The 12,247-nt window shown below is 33.1% G+C and overlaps 2 protein-coding genes across 2 annotated transcripts; both read left to right on the forward strand.

Annotated features, from left to right (window-relative positions):
- The first annotated feature begins 6,785 nt into the window (after positions 1-6,785).
- Positions 6,786-9,941, forward strand: LOC140012504 (zinc finger BED domain-containing protein RICESLEEPER 2-like). The gene is made up of 2 exons (XM_072060604.1): positions 6,786-7,026; positions 8,337-9,941. The coding sequence occupies exon 2, from the start codon at positions 8,340-8,342 to the stop codon at positions 9,810-9,812; it is 1,473 nt and encodes a 490-aa protein (XP_071916705.1). The 5' UTR covers positions 6,786-7,026; positions 8,337-8,339; the 3' UTR covers positions 9,813-9,941.
- Positions 9,867-10,598, forward strand: LOC140012772 (zinc finger BED domain-containing protein RICESLEEPER 1-like). Its single transcript, XM_072061071.1, has 2 exons — positions 9,867-10,448; positions 10,542-10,598. The coding sequence occupies exons 1-2, from the start codon at positions 9,867-9,869 to the stop codon at positions 10,596-10,598; spliced, it is 639 nt and encodes a 212-aa protein (XP_071917172.1).
- Positions 10,599-12,247: the final 1,649 nt, after the last annotated feature.

The raw sequence follows: 12,247 nt of genomic DNA on the forward strand, positions 1-12,247 counted from the left end.
AAATTTTATGATAATTTTGAGTACATCATCATTCTTACACATTTCATCCTTCTACAACACAACAAACACAAGGATAATGAGTATTTGGTAGCTTCCCCAACTTCCTAAGGGATGTTATGGTACAAGACTGCATCCCAAATGAGTCGACTGTGGAATCAAGTTTGGAAAAAGAATTGAACAGAGGTAATTATTTTTGAAGTAAGTATAACCAAAATAAACTTGAAAAATCTTTCCCAACTTCCTTACATCTTTGAAATAAACCTTATGGCATTAAAGGTGATGAAAAAGAAAAATAAATTTATTGCACTAAAATAAAAGAGACAAATTTAAGAGACAAAATTGTAATAAAATAAATCAAATAAATAAATAAATGAAAGACACAAATGTTTTAATTACCTAACTAATAGAAAATTGGAGATCCAAACACAAATCTTTAATTGAATTGATGAAAAATTTGCAGAAAATATCGATGAAGGTAGAATAAAAATGAAAAGGATGAAAGGGATGAACAATTTTTATGATAGAGTTTCACAAATTTTTCTTCGTTTTGTTTATTTGATTTAGGTTTCACCGAGAATACTTGCTTTCTTCAAACAAGATGAGGAGAGACGGATCATATGGGATTAGAATATAAGACTGTGAACCACTTCACTTACATTTAGGATTAAAAATTATAAAATTATAAAATAACCCCTAATTTTTTAATATTTATATAATATACCCTGCAGGTCGGTACCCTTGGATTTTTATTTTTCTAATTCATATCCGTATTCATTTTTTGCGGGTACCTGACCCTCATCTGCCCCGCTAAGAAAAATCATATCGGATATCCTATTTTTCATATCAGATCGGATCGTGTTCATTGGGTTTTCGAATTGTCGGCTTTTTTTTGTCCACCCCTAATAACAAACGCCCTCTATTTGCAGCTAAAGATCTCCAACCATTTTATGTTCAAAATGCCCCTAACATTTTCGATCCCAAATCATGAGTTCTTTTTTTTTTTGTAATATTCGTAGTGAAATTTTGATACATTGTTTCTACCAGGTCAGGTGAGATCCTACGTCCTAAAAATGATGGAAAATACCTCCACGATATACTAAATAAAGGATTAGGGGAGACTAAGGTACACCAAACATTGACCAATGTTGTGATTCCAACATTTGATGTCAAGTATTTACAGCCTATAATATTTTCTTCCTATGAAGTTTGTCTTTCTCTCTTTCCATTTTTTTTTAATTTTAAATGTCCCTCCATTTGACAATTTTCCTTTAAAATAATTACAAGTGCTTATAATTATTATTAGAAAATTAGAATTTTCTTTTCATGATTTTTCACTTTTCTCAAAAAAAAAATATATAAATATATATATGTTTGACCAATGCCTGTCAAAAATACCCTAGTTTTGGATGCCCGGCTAGCTAATATTTGTTTCGGTGCATCTGCAGCTCCAACCAGTGTTGTTAGACCCAGACCGTGAACCAGCCTTCTTCCTGAATTGGTTTATAGCACAAAACTATTTTGCTCAAATATCAATCAAAATCGTCAAAAATCGGCTAAACCAATGACCCTATTTGACTGGTGGACCTAATTCTCAAAGTTTTCTTTCTTGTTTTCTCCAAATATAATTTGAGTTACCTAAATTATAAAATTTTCATTTATTAATAGGAATAAGAAAAGGCCACTCACTTAATGTAAATATCAAAATCATTCGCTTCCCTAAATGATCTCTAAATCAAGAAGTTTTCATCTCCATCATCTTATCAATTTAGCATCAGTTATTTCAACTTGCATTAATTTATTTTAATTTAGTTTTTCAAATAGTTTTGGAGAATGGACATATTTTAATCATGAATTTATATTTTTATATATAATTTTTAGGTGTATATTTGATTTTAAGTCTAATATTTTTGGAACATTTTGTATTGGTTGGCTAAATATAACCAAGAATTTAATTTCAATATTTTTGAAACTTATAAAAATATAAAATAATTATGACATCATGCTAACATCAATGAATTTTTTAGAGCGGTTCGACCAATTGACCCTAGATCTAATCGTTTAGTTGAGTCATTTTTCGATCCGAGTTCAACAACATTTTGACTCCAACTTATTTTCCTACACATAAATTCACAAACAAGGGCGACAAAGTGAACATTTGGGAACTCAACCTCACTGATGGTGATGTGGGTGTAAATGATCTGGTATTGTGTTAATAAACCTATTTTCAAAACCTACCTTCTATTTTTCCTTTTCCTTTTCTCAAACATATAGTGACACCTACATAGGACAATATTACAATACGAAATCTTCTGTCTCACTTCTTATCTTACTCTTTGTACCATCTTTCATTATACTATCATATTTTAATTTTTTTTATTTGCTTAAGTTTCAATAACTAATAACAAGATTGAAAAAACAAAATACAAAAGTTAAAACAACACAATGTAATGCAAACTGCTAAAAGTACCTAGATAGAAAAAAAAAATGAAAAGCAAACTGCTAAAACCACAATCCCAAAGGTTAAGAAAAAAGGCTACATAATACAAGGCTTGTACAAATAAAAATCCAACACGTTATATACGACCAGCTTGGAAATAGCCAAACTACTGCTAAAACCTGGTTCCAGTAAGCGACTTTATCAGTTTGGACAGAACAAGTTATCGGTTTCTTGGTTCACCCGGGCTTTTTTTTTTCCCCTTTTTTCTTTTCTTTTAAAAACTCCACGGTACTTGGCTTGCTTACAATAAAGTTCAGAATATTCGAGTTATCAAACTAACCATGAATTTTATTTTTTCTTTGTATGACTACTGACCAGGCCTTAGTAGCTATGATCGAAATAAACAAACAAGTGTGCAGAAAAAGTTCAGATTTCTCCCGGATCAAGCCAATGGGTTTTAAACGCTATCTCGTGATCTCAGTCTCACTAGGGACAGGCTTACCGAAGAATGAAATAGATACAGCGCTGACATTGTGAACAAATGGGGTCCTGGCATTTGGATGTTTAACGGAAAATCAACCCGTTTGATAGAGATGTTTCTTCATGGAAGTACAGATATGGTTGATTATCATCTGTCTGTGATTTTCCAATCCATTGACTGTGAAGATAACTATCTTCGTATTCAATTAATCACTCTTCCTCCCAGTCTTCTTTTTTTGAACAGGAAATACAGCTTCAGTCGATCTTGCAACAAAGAAAAACATGGATGAGCTCGGGAAAATTGGTCAAATTTTGCTTAAAAAGCCAGTTTCCAGGGTCAATTTGTTAACAGGTGCAGTTGAACCTGTGAAGGGTGGTGGCACTAATGAGGAGGCTTTGAAAAGGTATATCATATCAAGAGAAAATTTATGAAATTACTACCTCTTTTTCAATTCCTTTAAAAAAAAAAAAAGCGTAGGCACAAAAATTGAATAAAGATAATGGAAAAGGAAATGAAAAAAGAATTCAATTGTATGACTAAACGTACTAATTTAATCGAATCTTCTGATAATATCATATATCATCATTGTATCATGGTTTGTGATTATGAGATTTTTTGGTTGCCGCTAACTTGCTCATCTGTGAATTCTTGTAGTGCATATTGTACCATTCTCCGGTCCTGATGGAAAGATCAATACAAATTTAAAGATTTTCTTCCTCCATCATCTTCGCCCGCCCCAAACTATTTATAGAAGTAAAACTGCATATTGTTACAGGATCATTTTGTTGGATAATGGACTTATTTGTTTTATCTTAATTGTTTCCTAGGATTGCGCAAATGTTATGAGATGAAAGAAAACTCCCACTTTCAAAATTAATGCAGCCTAAACTCTGTAAGACATCCCATCATTTTGTTCCCTTCCCTGAACTCGATTATCCTACACATGATTCATACTTTCTAATAGCTATACATTCTATAATGAATACAACATTAAAAGAATTAATAGTTTTACCATCATTAATTTGTGTGGCTGAATGCTTTGCTTCCGTGCAGGATTGCTTTGTCTGCAGAAAGTTCATCTCCATCCATTAACAAGCAGAGAAAGCCAAGGCAAATCATAGTGGCAGAAGTGCCTCATTGTTGGTGAAGGGTCATTTCCCTTTCTTAATAAACAACAGAAGTGTACCGTTGGATTTCAGTTATTTTTATTTTTGATGGTTTGTAAGCTTAAGGAAGTGCGATGGAAGGCTGGTGTATTTATTATATATCCTTGTTTTGGTGCTAATAAAGGAGTTAATTTAAGCTCATCATAGTTGCAATTCTATTTGGTCCTTATTGATCTGACTTGCTTCTCCAAATTGAATGTTTACCTTACATGTTTATTGTTAGTTTCAAGATAATTTCGCATTCTTTTCATGGACATTTTAGATTTCAGAAAATTGTCCCTTTTAACTTCTTTATCGAATATAAATGTGAGTGTATGTGTGTGCGTGTGTACATATATATCACCATTGTTGGAAGAGAGAACAAATACTCCTGTCCTATAATACCAGGACAAGTATGGATGTTAATGGATAGGAATTGCGTTGGAACTGCTACATCGAGACCTAGATTGGGTGTATTTGCTTGGATAAAACTTGAATCACACTAACGTTTTTGAAAATCAACTAAAAGAAAGGCAAAGCATGTGTTTTTTTTCTTAGTTTTTGAAGTTTTTAAGAAACATCAAAAGTTGTTATTAACTAGTAAGTAACTACCAAATAATTATCAATCTACACATTGTTATTTACTATCTACTGTTAAAATGTAAAATCGATTTGCACGGTGATAACTTTTATGAATATATTATTCTTTAGTTGCAGAGGTATCAGGTACACTACTCCCCAGTTGGAGCAATGATATACAATCTAAAACCTTATTTGGGTGTGAACTAACATATAAAAAAAAATACAATCCTCCAAATAGGAGTTATTTGGAGTTTGAATATATTGAACAGGATACACACAGCAACTACAAAATATGAAGATATCTAAAGTTGAAAATTATCGATTCTCCAACAGCTAATCACTTACACGCATGACTTGATTTATATGCAAAAAACGAATAGAACCCAAAAGATATTGAAAAAAAAAAACCAGCGATTACTCTCTCAATTTTAGTTTTTTTGTCGATTGCACTTAAGTGCGTAATCAATGCATCTAGTGTTTCTACTTATTAACTTCTTGTTGTAAAGGGATCGTTTGCTTCACAATACATATAAGATTAGATTGGATTTGTAGTCTTTATCTAAATGACCTGAGGGTAAGTACAATTGTTTATGCTTCTAAATTTTTTAACATGCTATATAATCTAGAAAAATAAATTGAATGATAAACCCTGACAAATATACTGAATAAATAAAACAAGCCTACACATTAGATATAGGTAAATTTAACTTTGGATCCTTAAAATATAGAAGCACTCCTATTTTAGTCTTTTAATTTTTATTTTGGACATTTTAGTCCTTAAAGTATGAAATTCATCAAATTGGGACACTTCCAATTGGGACAATTGATCCCCTAAAGTATGAAATTTATTAATTCTTAAAATTTGAGAATCACTCATTGTTCTGTTACTTTTGACAAATTTGTATGATGGATCTCATATTTTAGGGGATAAAGTGTCCAAGATTGAAGTTTAAGAATTAAAGTGTGATGTATTTCATAGTTTAGGGGGTAAAGTGTCCAAATGTAAAGTTCAGATACTAAAGTGAAAGTATTTCTATAGTTTAAGAGTTCACAGTAGAATTTAAGCCTATATACAGCATTGTATCTACAAATAAATTATAGAGTGAAGAATTCTATGACAAAATCCACCAAACTTGAAGTCCGATTTAACTGGTTTCCAATAGCAGTTCAATTTTAGATATAAATTTTGTGTAAGATAACTATATTATTGTGCCAACATGATGTCTCACGTTTGGTTTAACTAGTATGGGGTCCTGCACTATGCACAAGGTGGGCATATGTAACCCGTGTTAATAGTGTGTTTGTCTAGTAATATTTTGTAAAGTTTGTTTCGTAAGCATTGATGTAGGAAGTAATTTTATAATATGTAAAATAGTTGTGAGCTAGTTATTTTTTATTAAATGAGGATAATTGGAAAGGATTGTTGGTAGGTTATTGTATAAAAAGTAATTTAATGTTGAATAAAAATATAGCATATATGTGCTGAAATAGCAGAATATGATAATAATATTGAATGATGAAAGTGTAATTTTTATAGTTATTACTTTCTAATGGAGGTGTTGAATTTCAAAGTCAACAATTGTTGAATTTCAAAGCCAACAATTGTTGACTTTGAAATTGTTGGTCTAACATTCTAATATCCCATATCGATTGAATTGGTTTTTGTGGAATGGTTTGAGAGTTATAAACTCAATCACACCAAGCAAGAGCATCATAACTTGCTTCCTTCTCTCTCTTTGTAATATTTTTTATAGTGAAATATTAAGTTGTCGGTAGTGTTCGAGAACGTAGGCAAATTAGCCGAATCTCGTTAAATTCTGGTGTTCTATTTTCTATTTAGTAGGAATAGAGTTGTTAAACGAACCGAGCTGTTCGTTAGCTCGGTTCGTTTCGGCTCGTTCGTGTTCGTTAAAGCTCATTCAAAAACCTTAAACGAACCGAACACGAACGAATTTTTGTGTTCGTTTAATAATCGAGCGAACACGAACATGTTCGCGAATTTTAACGAACGTTCGCGAACAAGGACATAATTGTTATTTGATAAATTTTAGGGTTACTCATAAGAAATTCTAAAACTTTCCCCTGCCCTTTCCAGCCTTACTTTTGTTTTCATTCCCCGTTGCCGTTGGCTGCTGCTGTTCTAGACTTTCTACCGTCCAAATCTCCTATCACATAAGCTAGCCAGATTTTCTTTGTCTTTTAAAATTGGATATTGGGTTTGGGGGTGGAGCCTAAGTTGGTCCTCTGCTTTGTGGCTTCAAGTTTTCGATTGTTAATGGTGGTTGTCTGCTGCTGGGAGAGACCGGAGTTTCAGTTGCCCCAATCAACATCTTTGGTGGCTGGCTGACTTCGGAGATCGCGTGCCTCCCTCCTTTGATTCGGTATGATTTTTCACAGATCTATGAATTTGTGTTTCTCAATCTGGAATTTTTTGAATTCATTAGATCGAATTTGATTACAAGCTTGAAGGGGTCAAAGTTTTAGCACTAATGCTAGCCAAATTGTCCCTCACTTGATGTCTTCAGCTGTAGTTTCGTCTTCTGGCATCTAATACTTGAAATCTTGAAATAATGTAATATTTCTTGTGCATATCATTTCCTTTTTTTACTTTCATCAAGACACATTCATTAATCAGTCAAAGGGTTTTCCTAGTCCCAACTTTTTTTTGCTTCTGGTATAATGACCAATATTGCTGGTTAGTACATATACTCCTATTATGCTCACAGGGGAATGAAGATTAGCTATTCCTAATCCAAAGGTAGAGGCGAATTCTGTACAAATTAATGTAATAGGAGGGCTGAAATTTTGGTGGAGTCAAGATATTTGCCGTTTTTATAATGACCAATATTGACCCATTCTTTTTTCTTCTTTCAGCTTGGTCTTGCAACATTGCAATAACGTCAATAGAATGCAGATTTGAAACTAAAAAAAGGTTACTAGGAAACATATGATGAAAAAGCATAGTGCCACAAATTAAAAAAGAATGTCTGAAATTTCACCTAAAAAATGGTGGACAAATTTATGTTAATAAAAGTTTTAGAAATAATACTTTCTTCAAAGCAAAAACTAAAAAGAAAAGAAAACTAATTAAGTTGAAACACCCGAAGGAATGTTTCCCTAGGTTTAGCTAAAGAAAAAGAATGATTAAAGAAAAAGGAGGGGAAAAAAACACATTGTTCGTAATCAGAATTCACCATTATTCTTTGCAGTTATTTAATTTTGTCCATTTTATTTCAAAATGAAGTAAATTAAGCAGTAACTATATCCGAGGGTGGGGTGAGGAATGCAATCATACGCCCTGAATGGGCTATGCAGATTCCTAATTTGAATTTAATGATTATTCAAAGTCTTGGGTGTTGGGGAAGCATTATCCAATATTATTTACTTTTAGCATTTTTGAATTAATTCCAAACTACCCACTTTGTTTTGTTCTCCTGTTGTTAATTCTTGATAAGTTGTAGTTGTAGGAGGAGCATATTTTGCTTCTCGCTTGCCTTTTTTTTTTTTTTGGTTGAAACTTGAAAGGCAATTATTTATTTGAACATTGATCTTATTTTTTAAAGAATTCCAAACTACCAATAGTACTTTCAGCATGTATTAATTTTATGTCTTTGCTTCGTACATAATTTTGCAGATTATGTTTGGTTAATTTTTCATTGATTAGTAGTTTTATTTTTCATTCATCAAATAGGGAATGTCAAGCTCCCCTTATAATTCACATCAAGGCTCTTCCACAAGTCCTATTATGGATCCTAGCAATGAAGATGTGATACTTGTTGGTGGTGAAGAGGAAGATGATGAGATGCATGAAGATGTTGACATTGAAATACTTGCTGAAAACAAGGAAACAAATGAGGCTAAACCATTTCAAAAAAAGAGTAGAACGTTGAAGTCTAAAGTATGGAGTGACATGGATCGAGAACCTCAAACTGATGGATCAATTAAAGTGACATGTAAACATTGCAAAGAGGTATGGAAGATGAATGCTAGTGGCACAACAACAACTTACACTAGGCATTTGAAGAATTGTCTACAAAAGAAACTAGTAGATGAGGGGAACAAAAGGATGCAACAACAAGTTCTTTCCTTCACAACAGAAACACCATCGGATGGCATGACCTCAATAACAAACTTTAGATATGATCATGCTAAGGTACGGGAACTTGCATCCCATATGGTTTTGGCACATGAATACCCTTTTGCAATGTTGGATCATGAAATTTTTAATAAGTTCATGAAAGCTGTTTCTCCATATTATATAAAGATTAGTAGGCAAACTGTGAAGAAAGACTGCATTTCTACTTATGAATTGGAAAAGAAGAAACTGATGTCATTGCTAAAGGGGGTCAGTAAAATCAGTATCACAACGGATTTGTGGAAATCAAATCAAAAAATTCAATATATGGTTGTAACTGGGCACTTTATTGATTTCAATTGGGTGCTTCAAAAGCGTGTGTTGAATTTTTGTAATGTCCCTTCCCCACATACTGGAGTTATTATAGCTGATGCTCTTAACAAGTGTTTTAATGAATGGGGCATAGAGAACAAAATTTGTAGTATTACCGTGGATAATGCTTCGTACAATGATGTGTGTGTTAGGAGGCTGAAAGATGACTTTTTGTTGAGAAAACAATTAAATGTTGGGGGAAAATACTTTCATGTTCGTTGTTGTGCACATATACTTAATCTTTTGGTGCAAGATGGTCTTAGTCAAATTGGAGAAGTGATTGATACTGTTAGGGAGGGGATTAAGTACCTAAATTATTCTGAGTCCCGCCTCATTGAATTCAGCAAGATAAAGAAACAGCTTCGTTCATCTCCAAGAAAGTTGATTCTAGATTGTCTAACACGTTGGAATGGGACATATTTGATGTTAGCTTCAGCTGTAGAATTTAAAGATGTGTTTTGGAGATATGCAGACATTGATCTTGGCTTTCATTATGTTCCTAGTGAATATGATTGGATGAGAGTTGAAGAAGTGTGTCAATTTTTGGGTATTTTTCATGAAATAACTAATATGATTTCTGGAAGTGAATATTCAACTGCCAACATTTTCCTACCTGAGCTTTATAGAATCAAGGAGCTTCTGAATGAAAAATCTGTTAATCCTTCTAGCCATATAAGGGCTATGGCTGCAAGCATGGCTTCGAAATTTGATAAATATTGAGGTGAAAGTAATATTCTGCTTTCTTTGGGTGCAATTTTAGATCCAAGATATAAAATGGTACTCATTGACTATGCCTTTCCAATTATTTATGGTAGCGAAGCAGCTCCCATATACATTGCTGAAATAAAAGAGGTTTTGAATGACCTTTATAATGAGTATGTTTCTTCATTCACTCCATGTTCTGCTGAGGATGTGCAGTTGCCAAAATGCAGAAAAGCTGAAATTAGTCATGCTTGTAGTTCAACTTCTATCGTGGTAGAAGAAATTGGAAAAAATGTGTTAACTGGAAAAGCTAAGTTTGAAATGCATTTGAGTAGCCAAGAAGAAATGCCACCAGAAGAATCTGAATTAGATATTTATTTGAGTGAAAAGAGATACAGTGGTGCTACGAGTGCAAATTTAGATGTCTTGAGTTGGTGGAGACAGGAAAGATGGAGATTTCGGGTGCTGTCAAAATTGGCTGCTGACATATTAGCTATTCCAGTTACTACTGTAGCTTCGGAGTCTACTTTTAGCGCTGGTGGGAGAGTCATTGATGATCGTCGTGCTTCCATGTCTGTTGACACAGTACAAATGTTACTTTGCGCTAATAATTGGGTTCGAAATTTGCATGGCCTTTCAAAAAGTCATTTAAAGGTAATATATCATATATGTTATGTTTCTTTATTTCTGCAATTTTTATAAATTTACCATTCTTACTTAATTCTGATTCATTTTTTCCTTTGGTAGGAATCATCAATTGTTGATGACTTCAAGTTATATGAAGAAGTTATACTTCCAGATTGAAAGGATGCAGCTCATTGTACTCATTTTAATTTCTAAAGTTTCAGTCTTCAGTTGGTTGTGTGGAAATTTTCAATGTTTGTCATTCTTAATTCCTCTATATGCGTGTATGATGTCTAGTTTCTTTTGATTGATATTTTTAAAACTGATTGAAAACTTTTGTAGTTGATTATTATTCTATTCTTTGCAGAGTCTTGGGGAAAAAAATTCGAATGCCTTGGTCCACCTAGCTCTTTTCAACTACAATGAATTTGGTCCAGTTACTTCATTTTCTTTGCCGTGGCTGATGGATTCAAATGGCTAGATGAAGTGGATGTAATAGTAGTCAAATTGTGAAGTGGAGCAAATTTGTACTTGTCTTATGGCTGGATTTTTATATTTGAAGGACAAATTACTTTGTTTTATTTGTTGTTTTTATGTTAATGTTGGTTATGCAGTTAATGAATGATGGAATTTAGTCATTTAGTATTTTAATTATTTTTTAGAATGATTAATGATTTGTGTGGCATATTTAAGGCCTAGAATAATCTGGATTCAAACTTTTCGAGCGTGTTCGTGAACGGCTCGTTTAACATAAACGAGCCGAACACGAACTTTACTTTAACTAGCCGAACACGAACACAGGTTTAGAATTCGAAAGTTAACGAACGAATACGAACGGAGTTCGAATCGCTTAACGAACAGAGCTCAAACATGAGATACTCGCTTCGTTTCAGTTCGTTTACAGCTCTAAGTAGGTATATTTGTAGGTATATTTGTAGTGAATTATTGTGCAATTAATTGCATACATAGGTGATTCTGTCTAGAAAATTAGTACTTAAGCAGACCAGTGTACCTCACCAAATATTTCCTAGGAATTACCATTTTACAATTTTAGGTACAATAATTTACTCGTTATACCTTAATTTGGTAGAGCTTCCGCAACAATTGGTATCAGAGATCAAGATTTCTTAGTATGCTCTGTGGTTGCAGCATAGTCTGATCTTCCACATCAGAAAAGATTTTTTGGCTATTGTTATTTTACATTTAGGAGCTACTAAATATAATTTGTAGAGATGGTCGAAAGCAGATCTTCATCTACAATGCAAGCATCGACAAACTCATCATCGTCTATTATGGCAAGAAATGCTATGATAAATGCAAAATTAAATATGGAGACATTTGATAGTACCGGTCATTTCGGAATATGGCAAAGTGAGATTCTAGACGCGCTCTTTAATCAAGATCTAGACATTGCCATCGAAGAAGAGAAACCAGAAGAGATTGAAGAGAAGAAATGGAGGACGCTAAATCGTTTAGCGTGTGGTACAATTCGATCGTGTCTTTCAAGGGAATAGAAATATGTGTTCTCAAAATAAACTTCTGCAAATAAATTGTGGACTGGATTGGAGGAGAAGTTCTTGAAGAAAAATTATCAGAACAGACTCAATATGAAAAAGCGTTTATTTCGCTTTACTTATGTTCCCGGCACAACTCTAAGTGATCACATCACTAATTTCAATTAGTTAATCACTGATCTAATGAATTTAGATGTGACATTTGAAGATGAAGATTTGACTCTCATGTTGTTGGGATCTCTTCCTGAGGAGTTTGAGCATTTCGAAACAACTCTACTCCATGGGAAAACTGAGGTGTGCCTCAGTGAAGTTAGC

The sequence above is a fragment of the Coffea arabica genome, chromosome 8e, assembly GCF_036785885.1.
Source record: "Coffea arabica cultivar ET-39 chromosome 8e, Coffea Arabica ET-39 HiFi, whole genome shotgun sequence".
NCBI classification, from domain to species: domain Eukaryota; kingdom Viridiplantae; phylum Streptophyta; class Magnoliopsida; order Gentianales; family Rubiaceae; genus Coffea; species Coffea arabica.